The following is a 27466-nucleotide window of genomic DNA, read 5'->3' on the forward strand; positions in this document are numbered from 1 at the left end:
GGACAGCCCTCGTATGACCTTCTTGCTATGAGGCAACAGTGCTAACCACTAAGCCACTGTGCTGCCTAATGTTAATTAATTATTATTAATTAATTGCACCAATTTACAAACCTTGGTAAAATAGTGGGACTGGTCTTGAACAGATGTCGTTACAGTTTGAGGTCAGTAAAATTTTTTTTTTTTTTTTTCTAGAATATCACAGACCAGATGTTGCCTGTGAGGGTAAAGTTAATGGAGTCCTTATATCCAACTTTCCCTGTTGCATAAAGCTCATCCAAATTACTTCACAGCTTCACCTCTTTTTACTTTTTCATATTTACAGATTATTATTTAAATATTATTAGATGATAATGTGGGAGTATGGCCTTTTATTAATTAAATTTATCATTAATATTGCATGTTTATGGTTTGTTTAGTTTGCTGTGCTTTATACTTTTTTGTATGTATTTTATTTTTGCTGTGTTCTGGGAACATATGAGTTGTGTTCAGGCCATGCCCACTCTTCCCACAGACTGCTGAGGAACAAGTGAGTACACCTGCTGCTAATCAGGAAATTAGTGGCAAGAGTGTAAAAGACGATGAGCAGGAGATGTGAGAGAAGAGCAAGTAGAGGGGACGTGCGTGTGGGTGGCGTACACGGGTAGCTCTGAGCAAGGGTTAAACCTGGGGCAAATGCGTGGAGCCAGAGGCCAGGGCAGAGGACGAGTCTGAGCGAGAGGAGCTGCTGAGGTCGGCGAGTGGGAGATGAGACCGCGTGTGTAAGGAGTGCAGCCGAGAGGACGGGTCCGGAGAAAAAAGACACAAGGCTTGTTGTGTGTGTACTGGGCGGCTGATTGAGAGCCGCCCAGACCCAGTAAGTGCCGTCGACAAGGGGAGGGGGGTCCCATTGAAAGTTCCCTTGATTACCCCCCCCACTGGCACCTCTGTTTCCTTGACAGGCCCACGGAAGTAGTAGAGGCGCGGCAGAAGGAAGTTTACGGAGCCACGCTACCCACGGAGCCAGATGGACACGTGGGGTTTCGCCCTGGTGTATTTTTAGATATTTATTTGGTTTTAACCCTAACCTCTGCTATTTTTACTAGACACTTTAAGAATATTCAATTTGATGGTGGACTGCAGACACTGATTCTTGTATTTTATATTTCCATTGTAATTCAATATATTTATTTATTTTTATTGTTTGAAGCATTTTTTTATACTACTGTATTTTTTTACTTTTTTTCCTCAAAATGATGATGTCTATTTATCCAGGGGCCCCGTGGGTGCCTAAATTTGAAGGCAAAGAAGACAACATAAAATATTTGGAATGGAAGGAGCAAATGCAAGTCTTTTAGAAACCAATAATTTAACTGAATCTCAAAAAGTAAAAATTGTAATTGGTGCATTGTCTGGTCTGTCCAAATGGCAAATTAATGTGCTTGCTGGGGGCGAGCGTGACGGGGTTGGAAAATTCTTTATTGTTTTTGATGAACTATATGTTAAGGATCAACAGGTATGGAGAGAAGCCTTCGCCCTCTGCCAGAGAACAACTGCCAGCATAGAGGGCAATAATTTGCACAATAATCCATGTGCTCCAGAAGTATTTTCAGAAGCAGTAAAACAAACTGTACCAACTGCTTAGTGTGTAGCATCCTCAAATATTATACCTGAGAGAAAACATACAACCTAGAGAGGATGGATGTGCGCTGTGGAATGTCATCTGTCACTTACATCTCCATTTAACACCATTTCTGCAAACAAGGAGCTTCTAGTGCATTTATCAACACCACAAAATAGACCTTAAAAACCTGTGACAGATTGAATCAGCGACTCTCTGATAAGTTGCCGACACAAATTCAACATCATAATGTTTGCAACAAATAAGTGTATTTTACAAATGTTCATGTTACCTTGTGCACACCCCTACATGCGGTGCAACACTTTATCACAACGATGCAGCGTTTTGCTGTGACACTTACAGGAAAGACTTGACATCCAGACCTCTGTGCCGGATCTGTTCCATCATGTGGTCCCAGCTACCTGGATTTGATCTTGATTGGCCTGTCCCCGCCCCTCTGTACCTGGAGGCTCCAGCCGAACTCCCCCGGACCCCTCGCGGGCCCCCACGGTGGCCCCCGCCGCCTGGGCCTGTGTGCAGTTGGCCCAGGCTCTGTGAAGTGACTGGGGGATCGTTAGGACCCGGTGGGGGCTGGTGAGTGAGGGGCTGTTGGAGGCTCTGTTGTCGGACCAGGGGCCGAGGGCGTGCCACAGCCGAGGATGGGATGTGCTCCAGGGTGGAAGCCGAAGACAGAGAAGCGTTCCCAAAACTGATAGCACATGCAGAAGCACAGGAGAAAGAGAAAGATAGAAGATTTAATATTTAAAAAAAACAGCATGAGCAACACTGGAGGGAGAAGGGATTTAGAAAAGGTTGTAGTACAAAAAGGAAAAGGGGAAAAAGTGAAAGATCATGTTTATCAAAAGGAGAGAAGATAAAATGTCAAAAGCACATATAGATAGAGCAGTTAATGGAAAGCAGGTAGGCAGTGCTCACAGTGATTATCCAAGAGAAGGAGGATCAAGAAAAGATCAGCGAAAGGAGGGGGGGGGGCATCAAAAAGAACAGAGGTGTCAAACAACTGTAGACTAGTGCAACACAATCTTGAGCTCACGTATGAGTGTGTGGATGGGCTGCTGCACAGTGTAAACAGAACATTATTGTCAAATCTGCTGTAAAAAAAAGGCTATTTGGCTTTATTGGAATTAATGTCACTATTATTTAAATCTGCTCTCCATTGCAGATCTAAGTTGTTTCTTGCTTTTTGGCTTCCACCAGCATTCCTTTGCAGTCCCTCTTGCTTTTCCCACTCATCCCATCACGTCTGAGCTTCTGAGCTCACCTGCTCTCCATCACATCGGTTCGCTCGTCATCTCCTCAGCCAATCATTACTCTCTAATTACTGCTGTGCTGCTCTAACAATTATGTAATAGTGCTTCACTCCTTATCCTACCCTCGATCTCTGCCCTTCCGGATGTCCGTAAGCTGGTGATAAACAGCTCCACTGCGCAGCAGGATTTACTGAGCTGTGTGTGCAGTGCTCTTCAGTATTTACTCAGCTCCGCCAGAGAGGTGGAGAGCAGCCCACTGAGAAGCTGAGCATTGCTGTAGCAAATAAACACATGGCAGAGTTTATGTTCACACAAGCACACTCGCTCCTGCTCTCTGCCACACCATCAGGTACCATTCTTATTGTTATGTACCAGTGAATGCTTTTCAACTTAACCCTCTCGGGTCCGAGGGCATTTTTTGGACAGTTCACTCGCTTGGCATAAATGTTTTATGATTGCTGTTAACAGCTCTCCCTGCATCCCACAATCAAGTTTTATGTCTCTTTTTTTCAGGACAATCTGTACTTTAGAATATATATGTTATAGTTGTGTTTTATGAGTGTAATAAAGGTTTACAATCAGAAATAAGAAAGGAAAAAGTAAAGCAGAAAATAATTTTCCACACACATTTATTCAAAGCACACAGTAAACTATAATAAACAACTGTTTTGACACTTTATAAAGGTAATTTGGGCTCTTGTTTGAAAGACTATACAACAAAAAGGTTCAAACAATAAACACAAATGCACATTTTGATCAATATATACAAAATGGTCTATGCGTTTTGTTTGTCTTCATCTCAAAGAAATTTCTGTCTGCTATTACACAAAGGTCACATCACAAACATCTACTTCTACTGTGTTTTGGAGTGCTCTATCCTGCTCTGAAAGCAGCTTTGACACTTTGGCCCATTTACACTCTGAGGAGCGGCCCCTCCCCCCTCGCTCCATTGATATGGTAAACAGTGCTTTACGCCGGAGCGAGAGAGCTTGCCGCAGGCTTATTCAATAACATTCACAGGTAATGAGGAGTGGAGCATCTCTAAAACTCACACAATCTGTGTTTGAACACGTGAGATTGTCATCAGAGGCCCTCCGTCTGCTCAATTTCACTGATCGCTGTGCATATAATGGCGCAAGGTGCACTGGAGCAAGAAGCCAGATGGTTATTCAAATGGACCAACTTGTAACACATCACTCCTAAAAACGATCTTTGGTTTATCACGTGAGGTAAATCTGCCCTGCAATTGGATTTGGAAAACCATGTGACAGTGAACCAATTCTGATTGGACACGTCATCACACAGCTTCTATGAGGAGTACAAAGATGGCCAATGGCTGGCTCGAAAGTCAGCAGAGTTAACTTTTCAGCAAAACAAAGTAAGTTTTCTATCTCATATCATTAAAAAGTTATTTATAATTTAGTAAAGCTTGGTCTCAGCCGTCGTATATGACGGCGTTGGCCCCAGAGGGCTAAAATGCGTATTTTCATCTTCTTTTTTCAAATGGTCCCTTATTTAATGTATTTAAATAGTCTTTTAGTTTGAGAATATTTGGGATAGATCCAGAAATAGATGTGGAGATGTATAAATTAGAATTAAAAAACCTTCTGGTGCACCAATTCCTAAAAGTGTGCACTCGTCAAAGTATTTGAGTGCATGTTCATGATGGATGGGTCTTAATGAACGATGCCTGAGAAGAGAATGAATATCCAAGTCTTAATGGGCTTCCTGTCATGACCCACAATTGGAGTCAGCAGCTGAAGATGAGTGCGTGATGCTCACATACAGTGCATCCAGAAAGTATTGACAGCGCTTCACTTTTTCCACGTTATGTTACAGGCTTATTCCAAAATGGAGTAAACTAATTTTTCCCCTCAAAATTCTACTCACAACACCCTATAACGACAACATGAAATTTATTTATTTTTTTGATTTTTGCACATTTATTGAAAATAAAAACTAAGAAATCGCTTGTACATAAGTATTCACACCCTTTGCTCAATATTTTGTTGATACAACTTTGGCAGCAATTACAGCCTCAAGTCTTCTTGAATATGATGCCACAAGCTTGCCACACCTATTTGTGGGAGTTTTGCCTATTCCTCTATGCAGCACCACTCAAGCTCCATCAGGTTGGATAGGGAGCATCGGTGATTTTCAGATCTCTCCAAAGATTGTCAATCGGATTCAGGTCTGGGCTCTGGCTCTGATTGGTGGATTGCTACAGACATTACTGCATTCATCTTACCCTCAATCCTGATTAGTCTCCCAGTTTCTGTTGCTGAAAAGCATCCCCACAGCATGATGACGCCACCACCATGCTTCACTGTAGGGATGGGGCCTAGTTTTCTCCAAACGTGAGGCCTGGCATTCACACCAAAGAGTTCAGTCTTTGTCTCATCAGAGCAGAGGTGCCTTTTGGCAAACTCCAGGTGGGCTGCCATGTGCCTTTTACGAAGGAGTGGCTTCCGTCTGGCCACTCTACCATACAGGTATTATGGTTATGGTATACAGCAGCTCTGTGTTGAAGCCTCACAGGAAATGTTGTAACATGCCCAGCTCGTCCACAATTTCTCGGATAGTCACACGAATGAAAAGCTACCGAAAGCCGTCTGAATCTTCCGAATGGTGGAAGAGGTGAGCATGCCACATCATGTCCTGTGAGGCTTCATCACGGAGGCGCTTTTGCTGCGCCATCAGCTTCGTGCCGATGAATTTCGCCGACACTCTTTTCATGGCAAAATCTTCTGTCCCAGTGGAATGTGCCGAAAAAGTGCTGATGTCCACCTCTTCCACAATTTCTCGGATAATCACACGACGGTCCCACATCACCACAGCGTTCACTTTGGAAATGATCTGGTCATTTCAGCATGTTGATGGCCGCCCTGAGCGCGGCGCGCTCTCCACCATTGTGCGGCCGTCTTTAAACCGGTTGTACTGCTCCTTAATCTGTGTGATGCCCAGAGGATTGTCACCGAAAGCCGTCTGAATAATCCGAATGGTTTCCACCTGGCTGTCGCCCAGTTTCTAGCAAAATTTGATGCAGTCGCGCAGCTCCAGTCGTTCCGCCATTTCCTTGCAAAGAAAAAACGACGAGACTCCACCCATCCTCACACAAAGGCTGCTTACAAGCAAATGACGCAACCGACAGGTGTGAAAAAAATCACGCATGTGCACGAAGGTTCAAGGTTGGCTCATGCAAGCACACGTGCTTCAAATCCATCAGGTTTTTGAAAAAAATAAAAAGGTCAGATACTTTTCTAACAGACCTCGTATAATGGCTAAAATAGATCCTTGTCATTTGATATTTATTAATTTATAAACAACAGAAAAGTAACTTACATTTTGGTCTTCCACTGTAATGTGTAGTCCAGTGATGTTGTGCACTGACTTCAGACTTCCATAAAAAATAACTTTTTGTAGTTCCTCAGTCCAGCCAAAAATCACATCAGCATTTCATGTGAACAGGTCTTCATGCATCCAGACGGCTTACAACAGAGTGGATTTTGTGTGTGTATGTGTGTATGTTACAAGAAGCATCAGTTAGCTCAATCAAATCATCGTGTCATTGTCCCCTGCACGCGCACGCACACACATGCAACCGGCTTGGTCAACTGTGTAGGTCCTCAGTGGAGCAAATAAAAAAATATCACGTCAGAAATGAATTCAGCGTTTCTTTCTTCCTGCTAACAGCCTCCAAACAGCACAGTGGATTTGTTTTGTTTGTGCGTGCACGCGCATGTTGTGTGTGCATGCGCGCGCATGTGTGGGCATGTATGCATGTGTGGGCGTCTGTGCATGTGCGTGCGCGAGTGCGTGCATGTGTGTTTCTGTGTATGTGTTCAGAGTGCAATGGTACCAAACGCGCGCACACACACACACACACACACACACACACACACACACACACACACACACACACACACACACACACACACACACACACACACACACACACAACCGGGTTGGCACGTGCATGTACTACCAAAAAGAAAGACTGTGTACATCCTCAGTGCAGCGAAAAAAAAAAAGTCACGTCAGAAATTAGTCCAGTTTTTCATTGTAACTTCCGGCCAACAGTCTCCAGACAGTGCTGTGGATTTGTTTTGTGTGTGCTCTCACACGCATTTGTGTGTGTAGGCGCGTGCGTGCACATGCATGCACGAGCACATGCATGTGCGAGTACGTGCATGTGTGCATGTGCGTGCGCAAGTGCGTGTGTGTGTGTGTACACGTGTGCAGAGTGCAATGGTACCAAATGTATGAAACCAAATTTGCACTCTAAATGGAACCAAACTGCACTCTAAATGCAATGCAACACAAATGGGAGAATAATCCATGTCATGTGACATACAAAGCACCAATCAAATGACAAGGATCCACTCAGCTGTTACATAACGTAAAATATGTGAACAGTTTATGTCTTTGAAGCATTGTTTAAAGTGAAACTCAGTGGGTGAAAACCAGTGGCTTCTTTTGACATGTGAAATGTTTGACAGTCAACATGTTTCTGCCTGGTTTCTCTTTCAAACAACAGGTTTGTTGGCTGCCTGCAGTTTAAGAGCAGAGGGACTGATACAGTATGAACCAAAATAATGAGTGGATGTCACTGAAAGTTGAAGACTGTTACAGAACTTGACTTGAGGTGAAACTGGCAGAAATACCAACAACTATTATGCAGGCAGTCATTTGAATAAATATCACTATCAAAAATATTAAATTATCAACTTCTTTTAGTAGTAACAACCTGATAGTACATGATGTGATATGCAGTTTGACTGTCTGTTGGGGGAACCAAACTGTGAAGGCATTTGAACATTTTGTTTTAACTGTTATAGTTTTCGACAGATGGCATGTCTTAGTCCAGATCTTCACATCTCATCAACATAACAGCAGCTTTTGAAAGTGAAACTGTCACAAAGTTTGCATTGTCTTCATACAAAAGGCATTCATTGACAGTTTTTAAATTTCCTGAATTTTTTTTCTTAAAACAGTCTCTCATTGGCACTTTGACACTCGATTATGTGGCAGAAGCATTGTGGTGGTTTTCACATATGCTGTATGGAGTATTTGTTGCATACTGGACCAGTATTGGACCACACACACACTTTTTTTTTTTTTTTTTTTTTAACAGATGGCTTTGTAATTATTTTGTAGTGCCTCTTGAAATGAATAATTTCCTCTTGAATGTGGATTGGGGTAACTAAATTATTTTGATGCCAGGCTACAATGAAAACTAAAATTAAAATACAATGCAGACTGTATTATTTGTGAACAGAGTGGTGGGTGATTTATTTGCATTGGAGTGAAAATGTTAACCAGGCAGCGCAGTAGTCAGTGTGTGTGCGCAGTCAAATACATATTGTTCGTTGGCCTCTTTAAATCACCTCTGGAAACAAAATATACGTCCACAATCCCATCAAAAGCATGCCACACTCTTCATCAAAATACAGTTTACAGTTCACAGACAGATTGTAGTTTTGTAGTGACGTCTTGTTATAAGCACAGACATTAGTGCACAGACTGCACACTGTACTGTCGTGAGCACATGGTGCTGCATCCCATGCTGCTTGTATTATATTCAGAATGGGGCTGTCAATCGAGGCAATGGAAGACCAGGTTAAGTTTCTTCTGGAAATGTTTAGCTTTGCATGTGGCATGAACTGTATGTAGAAATGTATGAAGAGGGTTGAAGTTGTGGAAGTTATCACCCAGTGTATGTAACCAACCAGAAAACAAACTGCAGTAACACAGACTGCAGTTTGCAGCCTTTGATACTGTGGATCACACAGTACTTGTTTTCCAGTTAGAACATTTTATTGGCATTCAGGGTACTGCACTTAAGTGGTTTAGATAATATTTGGCTGAAAGGAGCGTTTCTGTCATGACTGGGGACCTCTCCTCATCAACTGCTCATCTGTCTTGTGGAGTGCCGCAGGGTTCTGTCCTTGGGCCAATTCTATTTTCTTTGTACATTCTGCCATTGGGGTCAATTCTAACCCAGCACAACCTGTCCTTTCATTGCTATGCAGATGATCTTCAAATCTATCTGCCTGTGAGGACTAATAGGAGTGATGCTTTGTCATCATTATTTAATTGTATTCGCAAGGTAAAGCAGTGGCTGTCCCAAAACGTCCTTTACCTGAATGATGGTAAAACGGAGATCACGGTGTTTGAGCACTCTAGCATACCAAATGTGCTAACACCAAATTTTGGTGCTTTGGCTAACTATGTAAAACCAGCTGCCAAGAATTTGGGAGTGATATTTGTCAGCTGTTTGAGGTTTGACAACAGATAAACTCTGTTGTCAAAGCAAGTTTTTTCCAACTTCGCCTTTTGGCTAAAATAAAGCACTTTCTCAGTAGACGTGATCTTGAGACAGCCATTCATGCTTTCATCAGCTCCAGACTTGATATTGTAATGCACTTTATTCGGGCATTAATCAGTCGTCTCTTGCACATCTCCAATTGGTGCAGAATGCTGCTGCTCGTCTTTTAACAAACACTTTTAGACGTGAGCATATTACGCCTGTCCTGTACTCACTCCACTGGCTTCCAGTTCATTTTAGAATTGATTTTAAAATGTTAATGTTTGTTTTTAAAGCTATTTATGGCCTTGCACCTCCCTACTTGTCTGAAATTTTAACTTTGCGCACCTACAGTAGGACATTAAGGGCATCTGGCCAGCTTTACTTAGATGTTCCAAGGTCAAGATATAAATGCTGGGGTGACCATGCTTTCGCGGTAGCTGGCCCCAGACTGTGGAACGAGCTACCTCTTGAGTTATGTACTATTCATGAACTCGCACTTTTTAAATATAAGTTAAAGACTTATTTATTTAAACTGGCTTTTAACACTTAGTGGGGAGGTGACATGTTCTGTTTTTTATGTGTTGTTTTAAAATTTTATTCTATATGTGTTTTATTTTGAGAATTTGTGTTTTTAATGTTAAGCACTTTGGACACCAGTCGGTTCTGTAAAGCGTTTTATAAATAAATGTTGATTGATTGATTGATTGACTACTACAGGCAGAAATACTGCTTATTGATATCTTGGCCCTGAAATCCATTGTATGTTTATTGGCATTTCATGCCAGATCAGGGGCATGGCCCAAACTCACACTCTTGACACCATTGTCCTGTTGTGCCCGCTGTTGCCCCTCATGCGTGCCCCTTGTCATCATGCAACACTCACTTGCAAGACCGCAGGCCTCCAGCACGCAAGTGGCTCTGGACTGTGTGCCACCGTCCAGCCTTGCTGCCCCCTGTCAGCATGCTTCGTACACTGTCACTGCGACTGGGTCCTTCCCCAGTCCCAGAGGCAGCACCAACCACGGTCTCATTGGCCCCTGGTGAGGGTCCAGCACCGCCCTGCCCACCCTTATCCACGGCACCACTGCAAGGAACAGTGGGATGGATTATTGACAAAGACGGACATGGACGGACAGGAAAAAAGGGGCCAGAGAGGTTACAAAGGAGAGAGAAAAAGGGGGAGTGAGACGAACAGATGGACAGTCGGAGAGAAAACGTATCGTCATTGACTGCTGAGAAAACCCCTCTCCAGGGTCAAACATGAGAGACTTGTAAGCTGGCATCCTGTCCAAAATGATCCAGTATATGGTACAATAAAAACTTGGAGGAATATCTAATGCACACCCAGTGAGTCCATAAATAAGCTGTGAAGATATAAGACCAAAGAGCTTATAAACTGAAGAATGTGGGTAGGTTTTCTTTCTGTGGACACTTTAGTGAAATCCCAAAGTGCAATAGTGCTGTCCTTACATTTGTTCAATTTCAGATTGACAACCTGTATCACCTAATTTACAATGTTCAAAAGTAAGGAATCTGAATCGATTACTTTTTTGGAGCCAAAGTGGCTCTAGAAACAACAGTTTGGAAATGTTTGAGCATAGAAATGAAACATTTTAGGACTTAAAGGGGAAAAACAATGACCAGTCTACTGGCTCTGTCAGTTAGGCACAGCAGCCAAATAGTCATAATTAAAAAAAAACAAACTACGATGTAGAGATTACTTTTCACTGTGAGTTTAAAGGGTATCATTTTAGAAATTTTAATATACAAAGCCTGAATTTTTTGGTTTGTTTTCTTGATGTCCTAAAAAATTTGTAACGTGTAAAAGCTCAAGGGGGCACCACTGTACATGCTCCAGCAGTGTGTGGCTCAGGGCAGACCAGTGGCCATGGTAGTGCACAACACGACGATCAATTTTAACGGATATCTCATTTTAAAGGGTAATAAAAATCCCTCCACCATGAATTCATTGTCCACCATCATGTTTTACTGCACAATTCTGGATTTTGTATTTAAGCAGACATCGTCCAAGTGTGGTGAGTTCTTGTAACTCTCGGGATAGCTGTCCTGTTCATTATCATGGATGAAACATAACAAAGATGGATTTTTTGCAAATAAAGCAATCACTGAAGTACAGTACAGCATTCAGAAGCCTGATCAACAACAATGTTTTAATATGACTTGGATTGTCTCCTCCTTTCATACAGAAAGGAGACAATTAGAATGTGTCCATTCAATGCATCCAGAAAATATTCACATCACTTTTTCCACATTTTGTTATGTTACAGCCTTATTCCAAAATGGATTTAATTAATTTTTTCCTCAAAATTCTACACACAATACCCTATAATGACAATGTGAAAAAGATTTTTTTTTTTTAGATTTTTGCAAATTTATTAAAAATTAAAAAAAACCCTAAGAAATCACATGAACATAAATATTCACAGTCTTTGCCGTGAATCTCAGGTGCCTCCTGTTTCCATTGATCATCCTTGAGATCTGTCTACAGCTTAACTGGAGTCCACCTGGAGTAAATACCGTTGATTGGACATGATTTGCAAAGGCACACACCTGTCTAACATATAGGGTCCCACAGTTGACAGTCCATATCAGAGCACAAACCAAGCATGACATCAATGGAATTATCTGTAGACCACCGAGGCACAAATCTGGGGGAAGGGTACAAACATATTTTTGCTGTATTGAAGGTCCCAATGAGCACAGTGGCCTCCACCATCAGTAAATGAAAGAAGCTCAGATCCACCAGCACTCTTCCGAGAGCCAGCTGCACATCTAAACTGAGCAGTTGTGTGGGCTGCCCGAAGAGGAGGTACTGCTGGCCAACGCCAGAGGGCGCCCTGCCTGTAGTCGGGTTTCAGCCACCAGAGGGCGCAGTTACCACCCAGGGGCCAGGACTGACAGCTGTCAGCAATCATCATCACTGCACCATAAAAACCTGGAGGAGACACCACATCTCTGCCGAGATACCAGCTTACCTTACAGGTAAACTCTCAGCCGTTTGACTGCCGTACACACGTGTTCTCTTTCTCTGAGTTTTTGCAGGAGTTCCTGTTAACTGCTGTCAGCTGGGAGCTGGGTTTGTGGTTAGTGGAGGAGTGACGTCTTCACCCCTCACTCCAAACCGGATAAGCAGTACTTTCAGGTTCTTCCCGAACTGTGTTCCTGTGTAGATGGTGGAGGTGTTTTTCCCACCCTATTACAGTGAGAACGTGTTTTGCTGACTGCTTACTGGGTGTTCACACACCCACCCTTAACCTGTTTTTGTTACTGCCAGCAGTACCGGATCTGACAGCTGGAAGCAGAGGCCACCTGGGGACTTGATACTTGGCGGCTTCGGTATACTGCAGGTCTTCGTTGGTGGCGGAACCTTGAGGACCCCGGCTCTTCTCTGAATGGGCGTCTCCTACCCTCGGGCCTGCCCACACGTCACTTACTGTATCTTGTGATTGACTATCTAAAAGCAGTATTCGACCTGTTGTGCACATGTGCCGCAATAAATTACATTTATTGGATTATCTATTGACCGTTCATTTACGCCCCCTGTTGTGGGTCCGTGCATTACACTTTCCCCAACAGGATATCTCGGCCAATGTCATGGACCCCGAGGGGCACAACCCACCCGTTGAACAGTCAATGGAGACTCAAGGTGCACAGGCTTGTGCAGGAGGAATAATGGGTGAGTTGCAGCAATTCTTAGCCGCCTTCACTGCTCGGTTGGATTTGGTAACCGAGCAGAATGTACTACTCAATCGTAGGATGGAGGCTCTCACCGCACAGGTGGAAGCGCATGCACAGAGCGTGGCTGCTGCTCCTCCTCCTGCCGACCTGTTGCTGAACAGGGACCCTCCAGTGGTCGTTCAACGGACCCCCCCCCCCCCACATCCCCTGAAGCATACATAAGTCCCCCGGAGCCGTACGGAGGCTGTGTAGAGACGTGCACGGACGTCTTGATGCAGTGCTCGCTGGTCTTCACACAGCGTCCAATAATGTACGCATCAGACTCCAGCAAGGTGGTTATGTTGTCAATTTGCTTCGAGGTGAGGCATGCGCCTGGGCTACGGCGCTTTGGGAGCAAAATTCACGGCTCCTGACGACATACACTGGGTTCGTAAGGGAGTTCAGACAGGTGTTTGATCACCCTAATCGAGGCGAATCTGCTTCCACTTTGCTGCTGTCCATTCGACAGGGGCGTCGGAGCGCTGCAGAGTATGCAGTCGACTTCCGCGTCGCGGCCGCGAGGGCCGGCTGGAATGCGGTAGTGCTCCGCGCCGCCTTCGTAAATGGACTGTCTTCGGTCCTGAAGGAGCACCTGGTGGGTAGATTTAGACGGGCTTATTGATTTAGTCATGCGTTTAGACAACCGACTGGAAGAACGTCGACGGGAGCGAGACGAAGGACGTGGCCGGGCACGCGCTGCCCCTCTCCCTTCCCGGTCCGAAGGAGCCCCGCCTTCCCCACGCTCCAGAGCCAGAGGGCTCCATGTGACGACAGCTCCCCCTGCTGACGAAGCTATGGACACGAGCAGGACCAAAATAAGATCAGAAAACAGACAGAGGAGGCTGGCCCGCGGAGAGTGCTTTTTCTGCAGCTCTAACGAGCATTTGCAGAAACAATGCCCCAAGCAGTTAAACAACAACGGTCGACCTTAGAGACTGGGCTAAGGGTGGGCCATAACACACACATGGGTAATGCACGAAAATCCGCACGAATCCCAGTTGTGATCCTCTGTGGGGATTTAACCCTTCAAGCCCCATCACTAATCGACACGGGGTCAGAAGGGAATCTGTTAGATAGCAGATGGGCTAAGGAGGTAGGGCTCCCTCTAGTGGCCTTTCCTTCCCCAGTGAGGGTCCGGGCACTAGATGGCACCCTTCTACCACTAATAACACACCAGACACAGCCCTTAACATTGGTGGTGTCTGGAAACCACAGGGAGGAGATCGTGTTCTTTGTAACACCTTCTATCTCCAGAGTTATTTTGGGCTATACATGGATTATCCCCGGCTCGATTGGCCATCTGGGGTTGTGGCTCAATGGAGCGAAACCTGCTGACGGGAGTGCTTAAGGTCTTCGGTTCCACCCGGTGTGATTGCTAAGGAGGAGGTTTGAGTCCCTGCCACTCTCACGGTGGTGCCAGCTGAGTACCATGATCTGGCTGATGTTTTCAGCAAAGATCTGGCACTCACGCTTCCCCCGCATCGACCGTATGATTGTGCCATTGATTTGATCCCGGGCGCTGAGTATCCGTCCAGCAAACTGTACAACCTCTCACGCCCCGAGCGCGAATCAATGGAGACCTACATCCGGGACTCTTTAGCTGCCGGGTTGATCCAGAACTCTTCCTCCCCGTTAGGTGCTGGTTTCTTTTTTGTGGGCAAAAGGACGGTGAACTCCGTCCATAGCATTGATTATAGAGGGCTGAACGAGATCACGGTTCGCAACCGATACCCGTCGCCCCTATTGGATTCTGTGTTCACGCCCCTGCATGGAGCCAAAATATTCTCGAAATTGGATCTTAGGATGCGTATCACCTGGTTCGGATCCGGAAGGGAGATGAATGGAAGACAGCATTTAACACCCCGTTAGGTCACTTTGAGTACCTGGTCATGCCATTTGGCCTCACTAACGCCCCCGCAACGTTCCAAGCATTGGTAAATGACATCTTGCGGGATTTCCTGCATCGGTTCATCTTCGTATACCTAGACGATATCCTCATCTTCTCCCCGGATCCTGAGACTCATGTGCAGCATGTATGTCAGGTCCTGCAGCGGTTGTTGGAGAACCAGCTGTTTGTGAAGGGCGAGAAGTGCGAGTTCCACCGTACTTCTTTGTCCTTCCTGGGGTTCATCATCTCCTCCAACTCCGTCGCCCCCGATCCGGCCAAGGTTGCGGCGGTGAGAGATTGGCCCCAACCGGCAAGCCGTAGGAAGCTGCAACAATTCCTCGGCTTCGCTAATTTCTATCGGAGGTTTATCAAGGGCTATAGTCAGGTTGTTGGTCCCCTTACAGCCCTGACCTCCTCAAAAGTTCCCTTCACCTGGTCGGATCGGTGCGAAGCCGCGTTTAGGGAGTTGAAACGCCGATTCTCTACTGCACCAGTACTGGTGCAGCCCGATCCTAGCCGCCAGTTTGTGGTGAAAGTAGATGCCTCTGACTCAGGGATAGGATCCGTGCTGTCCCAGAGCGGGGAGTCCGATAAGGTTCTCCACCCCTGTGCCTATTTCTCCCACAGGTTGACCCCGGCAGAGCAGAATTATGACGTCGGCAATCGGGAGCTCCTGGCGGTGAAGGAGGCCCTGGAGGAGTGGAGACATTTGTTGGAAGGAGCCGTGGTTCCATTCACGGTTTTCAATGACCATCGGAACCTGGAGTATATTCGGACCACTAAGCATCTGAACCCCAGGCAAGCCCGTTGGTCTCTATTTTTTGGACGTTTTGACTTCAGGATCACCTATCGCCCCGGGACCAAGAACCAGCGGTCAGATGCACTGTCCCGGTGCATGAAGATGAAGTCAAAACGGAGCTGTCGGATCCACCAGAAAACATCATCCCGGAGTCCACTATCATCGCCACACTGACGTGGGACGTGGAGAACATCGTCAGGGAGGCCCTGACGCATCACCCGGACCCCAGCGGTGGACCATCTAACCGTTTGTATGTCCCACCAGACGCTAGGACTGCAGTTTTGGACTTCTGTCACAGTTCTAAGCTCACCTGCCATCCAGGGGTGCGAAGGACCGTGGCAGTTGTTCGGCAGTGGTTCTGGTGGGCGTCTCTGGAAGCCGATGTCCGGGAGTATGTCCGGCCTGTACCACCTGTGCCAGGGGCAAGGCAGTCCACCAACCAGAAAAGGGACTCCTCCAGCCGCTGCCAGTGCCTCCGCGCCCCTGGTCCCACATCGGCCTGGACTTCGTCACGGGTCTCCCTGCGTCCCAGGGAATGACAACCATCCTGACGATAGTGGACCGGTTCTCCAAGGCGGCCCGCTTCATGGCCCTCCCGAAGCTTCCGACGGCCCAGGAGACTGCAGACCTCCTGGTCCACCACGTCGTACGTCTGCATGGTATCCCTACAAACATCGTCTCAGATCGTGGTCCCCAGTTCTCCTCGCAAATCTGGAGGAGTTTCTGTAGGGAACTGGGGGCCACTGTGAGCCTTTCGTCCGGGTACCACCCACAGACCAATGGCCAAGCAGAGCGGGCGAATCAGGAGCTGGAGCAGGCCCTTCGTTGTATGACCTCCACGCACCGATGGCCTGGAGTCAACATCTGGCCTGGATCGAGTACGCTCATAATAGTCAAGTTTTATCTGCTACCGGCCTCTCCCCATTTGAGGCGTGTCTGGGGTACCAGCCCCCTTTGTTTCCGGCCATGGAGGGAGAGGTCAGGGTTCCCTCAGTCCAGGCCCACCTCAGGAGGTGCCGTCGGTGTGGCGAACAACCCGCTCTGCCCTGCTGAAAGCCCGGATGAGGCCGAAGAACCATGCAGACCGCCGACGCGCCCAGGCCCCAGAATATCAGCCCGGGGGCAGGTCTGGCTGTCAACGAAGAACATTCCGCTCAACATGGAGTCACAAAAACTGATGGACAGATATATCGGACCGTTCAAGATCACCAAGATCATCAGTCCAGCCGCAGTGAAGCTGAAACTCCCAGCTTCACTGCGGATCCATCCAGTTTTCCATGTTTCCAAGATCAGACCATACCACACCTCGGACCTTTGCACCCCCGGACCAGCGCCGCCTCCTGCCTGCCCGCATCATCAACGGCGAGCCTGCGTGGACAGTCCGCAGGCTCCTGGATGTTCCCCGGAGGGTCAGGGTCTCCAGTATCTGGTGGACTGGGAGGGTTACGGACCTGAAGAACGCTCCTGGGTGAAGAGGAGCTTCATCCTGGATCCGGCCGCCTGGCCGAGTTCTACCAGCGATACCCCGACAAGCCTGGTCGGGCACCAGGAGGCGCCCGTTGGGGGGGGGTCCTGTTGTGTGGGCCGCCCGAAGATGAGGTACTGCTGGCCAACGCCAGAGGGCGCCCTGCCTGTATTCAGGTTTCAGGCACCAGAGGGCGCAGTTACCACCCAGGAGCCAGGAGTGACAGCTGTCAGCAATCATCATCACTGCACCATAAAAACCTGGAGGAGACACCACATCTCTGCCGAGATACTAGCTTACCTTACAGGTAAACTCTCAGCCGTTTGACTGTGCCGTACACACGTTTCTCTTCTCTGAGTTTTTGCAGGAGTTCCTGTTAACTGCTGTCAGCTGGGAGCTGGGTTTGTGGTTAGTGGAGGAGTGATGTCTTCACCCCTCACTCCAAACTGGATAAGCAGTACTTTCAGGTTCTTCCCGAACTGTGTTCCTGTGTAGATGGTGGAGGTGTTTTTCCCAGCCTATTACAGTGAGAACGTGTTTTGCTGACTGCTTACTGGGTGTTCACACACCCACCCTTAACCTGTTTTTGTTCCTGCCAGCAGTACCGGATCTGACAGCTGGAAGCAGAGGCCACCTGGGGACTTGAGAATGGGCAGCTTCGGTATACTGCAGGTCTTCGTTGGCGGCAGAACCTTGTGGGCCCTGGCTCTTCTCTGGATGGGCGTCTCCTACCCTCGGGCCTAACCACACGTCACTTATTGTATCTTGTGATTGACTATCTAAAAGCAGTATTCGACCTGTTGTGCAAATTTGCCGCATTAAATTACATTTATTGGATTATCTATTGACCGTTCATTTACGCCCCCTGTTGTGGGTCCATGCATTACACTTTCCCCAACAGCCGTAGGGGGAGAAGGGCCTTAGGGAGATCACCAAGAACCCAATGGTCACTCTATCAGAGCTCTAGCATTCCTCTGTGGAGAGAAAACCTTCCAGAAGGACAACCACCTCTGCTGCAACCCACCAATCAGGTCTGTATGGTAAAGTGGCCAGATGGAAGTCACGCTTTAGTAAAAGGCACATGGCAGCCTGCCTGGAGTTTGACAAAAGGCACCCGATGGACTCTCAGATCATGAGAAACAAAATTCTCTGGTCTGATGAGACAAAGGTTGAACTCTTTGGCATGAATGCCAGGCATCAGGTTTGGAGGAAACCAGGCACCATCGCTATAGTGAAGCATGGTGGTGGCAGCATCATGCTATGGGGATGTTTTTCAGCAACAGGAATTGGAAGACTACTCAGGATTGAGGGAAAGATGAATGCACAATGTACATCCTGGATGGAAACCTGCTCCAGAGCGCTCTTGACCTCAGACTAGGTTGACGGTTCATCTTTCAGCAGGACAATGATCCTAAGCACACAGCCAAGATATCAAAGGAGTGGCTTCAGGACAACTCTGTGAACGTGGCCCAGCTAGAGCCCAGACTTGAATCCTATTGAACATCTCTGGAGAGATCTGAAAATGGCTGTGCTCCAACGCTCCCTGTCCAACCTGATGGAGGTTGAGAGGTGCTGCAAAGAGGAATGGACAAAAATTCCCCCCCCCCCCCCAAAAAAAAGGTGCCCCCCCACCCCCCCCCATATACAAGAAGACTTGAGGCTGTAATTACTGTCAAAAGTGCATAAACAAAGTACTGGGCAAAGGGTTTGAATACTTATGTACATGTGATTTCTTAGTTTTTTATTTTTAATAAATTTGCAAAATATTAAAAAAAAACTTTTTCATGTTGTTATTATGAGGTTCTGTGAGTAGAATATTAAGGTAAAATATTAATTTACTCCATTTTGGAATAAGGCTGTAACATAACAAAATGTGGAAAAAGTGAAGCATTGTAAATACTCTCCAGATGCACTGCAATTGCTCAGCAATTCACCTGCAGCTCATACATTATATCATTCAACTTTGTATAACATATTCTTAAACACCTGGCCCACCCCAGCTACATGTAGACACCACACAGAGAAGCACAAACCCAACTTTGACACCTTTGTTTTTGAGAGGACAGACCACATAACACAGCTGATGTTTGGAACAAGTTATCAACAACATTTAGACATGAAACACGGCCTGGAGCTAAAAATGAGCAATTTCTTCACTCTCACTCAGGATCGGGTCGTGGGGGCAACAGCTCTCGCAGGGGACCCCAGACTTCCCTTTCCCGGGCCACACTGACCACTTCTGACTAGGGGGCCCCGAGGTGTTCCGAGGCCAGTGTGGAGATATAATCTCTTCACCTAGTCCTGAGTCTTCCCTGGGATCTCCTCCCAGATGGACATGCCTGGAAACACCTCCCTAGGGAGGCACCCAGGAGACATCCTTACGAGATGCCTGAACCACCTCAGCTGGCTCCTTTCAACGTGAAGGAGCAGTGGCTCTACTCCGAGCTCCCCATGGATGACGAACTTCTCACCCTATCTCTAAGGGAGACACTAGCCACCCTCCTAAGGAAGCCCATTTTGGCCGCTTGTACACGATCTAGTTCTTTCGGTCATGACCCAGCCCTCATGACTGTAGGTGAGAGTATAGGAACAAAGACTGACCAGTAGATCGAGAGTTTCGCCTTTTAGCTCAGCTCCCTTTTCGTCATAACAGTACGATAGGGCGAATGCAATATCGCCCCTGCTGCACCGATTCTCTGGCCAATCTCACGCTCCATTGTCCCCTCACTCGTGAACAAGACCCCGAAGAACATGAACTCCTTCACTTGGCAAGACTGTATTGCCTACCTGCAGTAGGCAATCCACTGGTTTCCTGCTGAGAACCATGGCCTCAGATTTAGAGGTGTTAATCCTCATCCCAGCGCTTCACACTCGGCTGCGAACCGATCCAGTGAGTGTTGGAGGTCACAGGCCGATGAAGCCAACAGGACAACATCATCTGCAAAAAGCAGTGATGAGACCCTGAACCCACAAAACTGAAGACCCTCCTTCCCCAACTACGCCTCGATATCCTGTCCATGAATATCACTAACAGGATTGGTGACAAGGCGCAGCTCTGGCCAACCTCCACCAGAAACAAGTCTGACTTACTGCCTTATTCAACAATTTCTTATTCAACATTAATATTATTCACCAGAATAAGAATTTTATTCTGTAGAGAGGAAAGTATTCTTATCAGCACTGTAATTACTGTTATAATACATACATTTGCCATCACATTCTTCTACAGCCAGTGTTATCAACAAAGGTATTAAATGTGACTCACAGTGAAATATTATGCAATTACCAAAATGTAGTGCAATCATAACAATTGCTATAATCACAACTTTCGCCCTCATTTCAACATCCCTGCAGAGTAACTGATCACACTGCAGTGATAAGTGAGTTGTAATTAGAGCAGATAAGACAGAACAGGTTCATTTACGACCTCAGCAACACGTGATGTACCTAAAAGCAAACGCTTAATGGCTGTGAATGATGAATGTGTTATTGCTAGTCTGGCAGTCATTTATACCATTTAATACTTCTAACTCCACGTGCAATAATGGAAGCAGTGACAGCATATGAGCAGGAGGAGCACAGAGTGGATGGAAAAAGGAGGTGAAAGCACTAAAAACATATGACACAACACTCACAAGAATACGGAAACCGGGAGAGGTCACTTAAAGTGATATTTTTCATGGTCATGATAATTTGTGCGCACGTTTTCCTTTAATTGAGCCCACAAATTAATAAAACGTGCTCTCAAATTAATCAAACGTGCGCATGTTTTCCTGGCTGTGATCATTTGTGCACACGTTTTCCTTTAATCAAGCCCTCGAATTAATAAAACGTGTGCACGTTTTCCTTTAATCGAGCCCTCAAATTAATAAAACATGCGCACGTTTTCCTTTAATTGAGCCCTCGAATTAATAAAATGTGTGCACGTTTTCTTTTAATTGAGACCTCGATTTAATAAAACGAGCGCACGTTTTCCTTTCATTCAAAATAAACTCCATAATATGACCTACATTGTCATCCTCACAACGGGGAGACACTTTGCCCTCAGCATCCTTTTTAATGTGCTTAAACTCCAGATGATGCCATGTTGGGCAGCTAGAGTTCTCTATATGTCCTTGTGCACCCAAACCATGATGATATACCCTGACCACATCCATTTCTCATGGGGAAATGTATCACACTGTCTCCTGGTTTGTTGACTAATAGCCAAAATTTATGTGTCACGACAATATTGAATGCACGTTCTACAAATTGTGGCCACGTTTAAGTAGATCATGCCTTTGTTTTACTCAAACAATGCTTAAAACGTGCGCACAATATAATGAAACATGCACACAATATAACAAAATGTGTGCACAATATAATAAAACGTGTGCACAGTCTCTCCACATGCAAAACATTTTGCGATCACACTTCCAGGGCTCCGTACAAGAACAAACACCACTGTGGAAAAAGTCAAACGGAAACAACCCTGTTGCACCACCCCATTTAAAAACTTTAAACAGAAGCTAGAAATCATAGCCAGACCTTTGGGGGGGGGGGGGGGGCACTTGTGGCTACAAATAGCAAGTTTTAAGCAGATTAAGAAGGTTTGAATATAGAAGTTGGGTGAGTTAACTGTGTAAAAGGGTGAAACATTGAGCTCTGCTCTCAGAGTTGTCTGTCTCCATGACGACTCCATGGACTGTAGTAGCGGTAAAGGCCTGAGTATGCTACAGCAACGCTGCATGTCAGCATGGCTTTTGACCAACACAGCAACAAGAATTATGGGTAATGAAACAGCATAGAAGCTTTATGACAGAATGATGTGTACCAACCTGGTGTTGCATTGCCACACGGAAAACAAAGCTGACTGGTTGAATTTGCTGTTGAAGTCAAACAACGGGCAACAAAATAATGGAGGAACTCTGTTTACACCAAACATAAGGTGTGTGAAGCGCCTCGAGGAAGCTTTATTGTGATTTGGCACTATATAAATGAAATAAATTGAATTCAATTGAACATCAAGAAACATAAGTGCATTTAAGCATGCAGTAAACATGCAAATTTTATTTTAGATTCTAGGCAATATGTGGATATGAAGATGCTAGCTAAGGGCTATGGCAGTTAGGTAGAATAAATATAGCATCAATATGAATGTGGTAACCTTGTTTAGGGTCCCTTCACACATAGTGCGAATACGTACAACTCCGGGGCGGCTCACTGTGAAACACCTCATATGATCGAACCATGAAACACTGTGCCGATATTTAATACACAGCAGCTTTTACACATCGCGCAGCTGCTGAAAATAAAAAAATAAAAATTAAATGCCACTCAACTCAGGGAACTCAAGCCTGCACCTTCCAAAGCCTGATCACCAGTCAGAAACTTTACACTGAGCTACAATTGCAGTCCTGTGAAAGCTGTGGGAACCTGCTGATATGAGGAAGGAGATGGACGTATTTAAAATGAAATAAACCCCACAACAAAAAACACCACATTTATCAAGGGGGCAATACAAATATGATCCATCTGTTCCTCTGTATGACCAATGGTCACAGACATACAGTCATGAAGGAGCCGTTAAATAACCCTGGTAAAATGAAAAAAAAAACACCACGGGATTCAAACCCACACTCTGATTACCAGACAGAAACTTTACCACTGTGGTACAATCACTGTCTTGTAACAGGAGTGTGAAATGGGTAAAATCAACAAGCAGATAACATATTTTCTAAAAAAAAAAAAAAAAGCATTGTGATAACTGACAAAATTTGGTACGGCATATTTCCGCCACCCCAATAGAGCGCTTCGCTCTCAGACTGCAGGCTTACTTGTAGTTCCTAGGGTTTGTAAGAGTAGAATGGGAGGCAGAGCCTTCAGCTTTCAGGCTCCTCTCCTGTGGAACCAGCTCCCAATTCAGATCAGGGAGACAGACACCCTCTCTACTTTTAAGATTGGCTTAAAACTTTCCTTTTTGCTAAAGCTTATAGTTAGGGCTGGATCAGGTGACCCTGAACCATCCCTTAGTTATGCTGCTATAGACGTAGACTGCTGGGGGGTTCCCATGATGCACTGTTTCTTTCTCTTTTTGCTCTGTATGCACCACTCTGCATTTAATCATTAGTGATCGATCTCTGCTCCCCTCCACAGCATGTCTTTTTCCTGGTTCTCTCCCTCAGCCCCAACCAGTCCCAGCAGAAGACTGCCCCTCCCTGAGCCTGGTTCTGCTGGAGGTTTCTTCCTGTTAAAAGGGAGTTTTTCCTTCCCACTGTAGCCAAGTGCTTGCTCACAGGGGGTCGTTTTGACCGTTGGGGTTTTACATAATTATTGTATGGCCTTGCCTTACAATAAAGCGCCTTGGGGCAACTGTTTGTTGTGATTTGGCGCTATATAAAAAAAATTGATTGATTGATTGATTGATGTCCAGCTGATAAACAATTTCTCATATACTCACTCCACTGAAAGCCATCAAAAGCCAACTGGATTTTAACAAATGGTTATCAACACGGAGGTGTTTTTCCTGTGCGTCCCGACGCGCGGACCCGTCCGCACATCTTTCATTAAAAAAAATCTCCTTTAACAGTGGAATATCCGGATAAAATGCTGAAACCGACTTCTTCTGAAACTTCTCTGTTCTCTCACGACGTCCTGGATCAATAGAGCCTGAAATGTGGAGGTTTTCAGCTTGAAACAGGCTGATGACGCTGCCTGAGAGCGCTGAGCGACGTCTCGCACCGTGAAAAGTCCTTAAAGCGACAGAATCACCTCAAAATCTCTCATCAGCTGTTAAAATTTTCACTGAAAACCAGCTTAATTTTTCGAACCATGTCCACTTCGATGTGTCTCACAGGTTTAGAAAAAATTTTGATCAAACAAAGCGCCAGTCTCTCAGCAACTTCTCAGACAAAGGAATTCCGACGAGGCGCTGGACGACTCCTCCCACAAGGAGTGCTCACAGGCGAATGACGTCACCGACAGGCGTGGAAAAACTCATGCATGCGCACAAGGGTGCAAGCATGTCTGACGTAAAAACATATGAATGAAATCCATATAGTTTTTGAAAAAAATAAAAAGGACCTATACTTTACGGACAGCCCTCGTATGACCTTCTTGCTATGAGGCAACAGTGCTAACCACTAAGCCACTGTGCTGCCTAATGTTAATTAATTATTATTAATTAATTGCACCAATTTACAAACCTTGGTAAAATAGTGGGACTGGTCTTGAACAGATGTCGTTACAGTTTGAGGTCAGTAAAATTTTTTTTTTTTTTTTCTAGAATATCACAGACCAGATGTTGCCTGTGAGGGTAAAGTTAATGGAGTCCTTATATCCAACTTTCCCTGTTGCATAAAGCTCATCCAAATTACTTCACAGCTTCACCTCTTTTTACTTTTTCATATTTACAGATTATTATTTAAATATTATTAGATGATAATGTGGGAGTATGGCCTTTTAATTAAAATTTATCATTAATATTGCATGTTTATGGTTTGTTTAGTTTGCTGTGCTTTATACTTTTTTGTATGTATTTTATTTTTGCTGTGTTCTGGGAACATATGAGTTGTGTTCAGGCCATGCCCACTCTTCCCACAGACTGCTGAGGAACAAGTGAGTACACCTGCTGCTAATCAGGAAATTAGTGGCAAGAGTGTAAAAGACGATGAGCAGGAGATGTGAGAGAAGAGCAAGTAGAGGGGACGTGCGTGTGGGTGGCGTACACGGGTAGCTCTGAGCAAGGGTTAAACCTGGGGCAAATGCGTGGAGCCAGAGGCCAGGGCAGAGGACGAGTCTGAGCGAGAGGAGCTGCTGAGGTCGGCGAGTGGGAGATGAGACCGCGTGTGTAAGGAGTGCAGCCGAGAGACGGGTCCGGAGAAAAAAGACACAAGGCTTGTTGTGTGTGTACTGGGCGGCTGATTGAGAGCCGCCCAGACCCAGTAAGTGCCGTCGACAAGGGGAGGGGGGTCCCATTGAAAGTTCCCTTGATTACCCCCCCCACTGGCACCTCTGTTTCCTTGACAGGCCCACGGAAGTAGTAGAGGCGCGGCAGAAGGAAGTTTACGGAGCCACGCTACCCACGGAGCCAGATGGACACGTGGGGTTTCGCCCTGGTGTATTTTTAGATATTTATTTGGTTTTAACCCTAACCTCTGCTATTTTTACTAGACACTTTAAGAATATTCAATTTGATGGTGGACTGCAGACACTGATTCTTGTATTTTATATTTCCATTGTAATTCAATATATTTATTTATTTTTATTGTTTGAAGCATTTTTTTATACTACTGTATTTTTTTACTTTTTTTTCCTCAAAATGATGATGTCTATTTATCCAGGGGCCCCGTGGGTGCCTAAATTTGAAGGCAAAGAAGACAACATAAAATATTTGGAATGGAAGGAGCAAATGCAAGTCTTTTAGAAACCAATAATTTAACTGAATCTCAAAAAGTAAAAATTGTAATTGGTGCATTGTCTGGTCTGTCCAAATGGCAAATTAATGTGCTTGCTGGGGGCGAGCATGACGGGGTTGGAAAATTCTTTATTGTTTTTGATGAACTATATGTTAAGGATCAACAGGTATGGAGAGAAGCCTTCGCCCTCTGCCAGAGAACAACTGCCAGCATAGAGGGCAATAATTTGCACAATAATCCATGTGCTCCAGAAGTATTTTCAGAAGCAGTAAAACAAACTGTACCAACTGCTTAGTGTGTAGCATCCTCAAATATTATACCTGAGAGAAAACAATACAACCTAGAGAGGATGGATGTGCGCTGTGGAATGTCATCTGTCACTTACATCTCCATTTAACACCATTTCTGCAAACAAGGAGCTTCTAGTGCATTTATCAACACCACAAAATAGACCTTAAAAACCTGTGACAGATTGAATCAGCGACTCTCTGATAAGTTGCCGACACAAATTCAACATCATAATGTTTGCAACAAAATAAGTGTATTTTACAAATGTTCATGTTACCTTGTGCACACCCCTACATGCGGTGCAACACTTTATCACAACGATGCAGCGTTTTGCTGTGACACTTACAGGAAAGACTTGACATCCAGACCTCTGTGCCGGATCTGTTCCATCATGTGGTCCCAGCTACCTGGATTTGATCTTGATTGGCCTGTCCCCGCCCCTCTGTACCTGGAGGCTCCAGCCGAACTCCCCCGGACCCCTCGCGGGCCCCCACGGTGGCCCCGCCGCCTGGGCCTGTGTGCAGTTGGCCCAGGCTCTGTGAAGTGACTGGGGGATCGTTAGGACCCGGTGGGGGCTGGTGAGTGAGGGGCTGTTGGAGGCTCTGTTGTCGGACCAGGGGCCGAGGGCGTGCCACAGCCGAGGACGGGATGTGCTCCAGGGTGGAAGCCGAAGACAGAGAAGCGTTCCCAAAACTGATAGCACATGCAGAAGCACAGGAGAAAGAGAAAGATAGAAGATTTAATATTTAAAAAAAACAGCATGAGCAACACTGGAGGGAGAGGGATTTAGAAAAGGTTGTAGTACAAAAGGAAAAGGGGAAAAAGTGAAAGATCATGTTTATCAAAAGGAGAGAAGATAAAATGTCAAAAGCACATATAGATAGAGCAGTTAATGGAAAGCAGGTAGGCAGTGCTCACAGCGATTATCCAAGAGAAGGAGGATCAAGAAAAGATCAGCGAAAGGAGGGGGGGGGGGGCATCAAAAAGAACAGAGGTGTCAAACAACTGTAGACTAGTGCAACACAATCTTGAGCTCACGTATGAGTGTGTGGATGGGCTGCTGCACAGTGTAAACAGAACATTATTGTCAAATCTGCTGTAAAAAAAAGGCTATTTGGCTTTATTGGAATTAATGTCACTATTATTTAAATCTGCTCTCCATTGCAGATCTAAGTTGTTTCTTGCTTTTTGGCTTCCACCAGCATTCCTTTGCAGTCCCTCTTGCTTTTCCCACTCATCCCATCACGTCTGAGCTTCTGAGCTCACCTGCTCTCCATCACATCGGTTCGCTCGTCATCTCCTCAGCCAATCATTACTCTCTAATTACTGCTGTGCTGCTCTAACAATTATGTAATAGTGCTTCACTCCTTATCCTACCCTCGATCTCTGCCCTTCCGGATGTCCGTAAGCTGGTGATAAACAGCTCCACTGCGCAGCAGGATTTACTGAGCTGTGTGTGCAGTGCTCTTCAGTATTTACTCAGCTCCGCCAGAGAGGTGGAGAGCAGCCCACTGAGAAGCTGAGCATTGCTGTAGCAAATAAACACATGGCAGAGTTTATGTTCACACAAGCACACTCGCTCCTGCTCTCTGCCACACCATCAGGTACCATTCTTATTGTTATGTACCAGTGAATGCTTTTCAACTTAACCCTCTCGGGTCCGAGGGCATTTTTTTGGACAGTTCACTCGCTTGGCATAAATGTTTTATGATTG

General features: G+C 45.6%; 1 protein-coding gene across 2 annotated transcripts in view; it reads right to left on the reverse strand.

Annotated features, from left to right (window-relative positions):
• syt7b (synaptotagmin VIIb) overlaps nt 1-27466 on the reverse strand; it is a 482744-nt gene that overhangs the window by 121665 nt on the left and 333613 nt on the right. For both annotated transcript variants that reach the window (XM_034191422.1, XM_034191423.1), the window contains 2 exons: nt 10062-10262; nt 1959-2306 (listed from right to left, as the gene is read on the reverse strand). In XM_034191422.1, the coding sequence (XP_034047313.1) occupies nt 1959-2306; nt 10062-10262 (549 nt within the window). The remainder of the gene's footprint in view (nt 1-1958; nt 2307-10061; nt 10263-27466) is intronic.

This window comes from Thalassophryne amazonica, chromosome 2, assembly GCF_902500255.1.
Source record: "Thalassophryne amazonica chromosome 2, fThaAma1.1, whole genome shotgun sequence".
Classification (NCBI taxonomy): Eukaryota; Metazoa; Chordata; class Actinopteri; order Batrachoidiformes; family Batrachoididae; genus Thalassophryne; species Thalassophryne amazonica.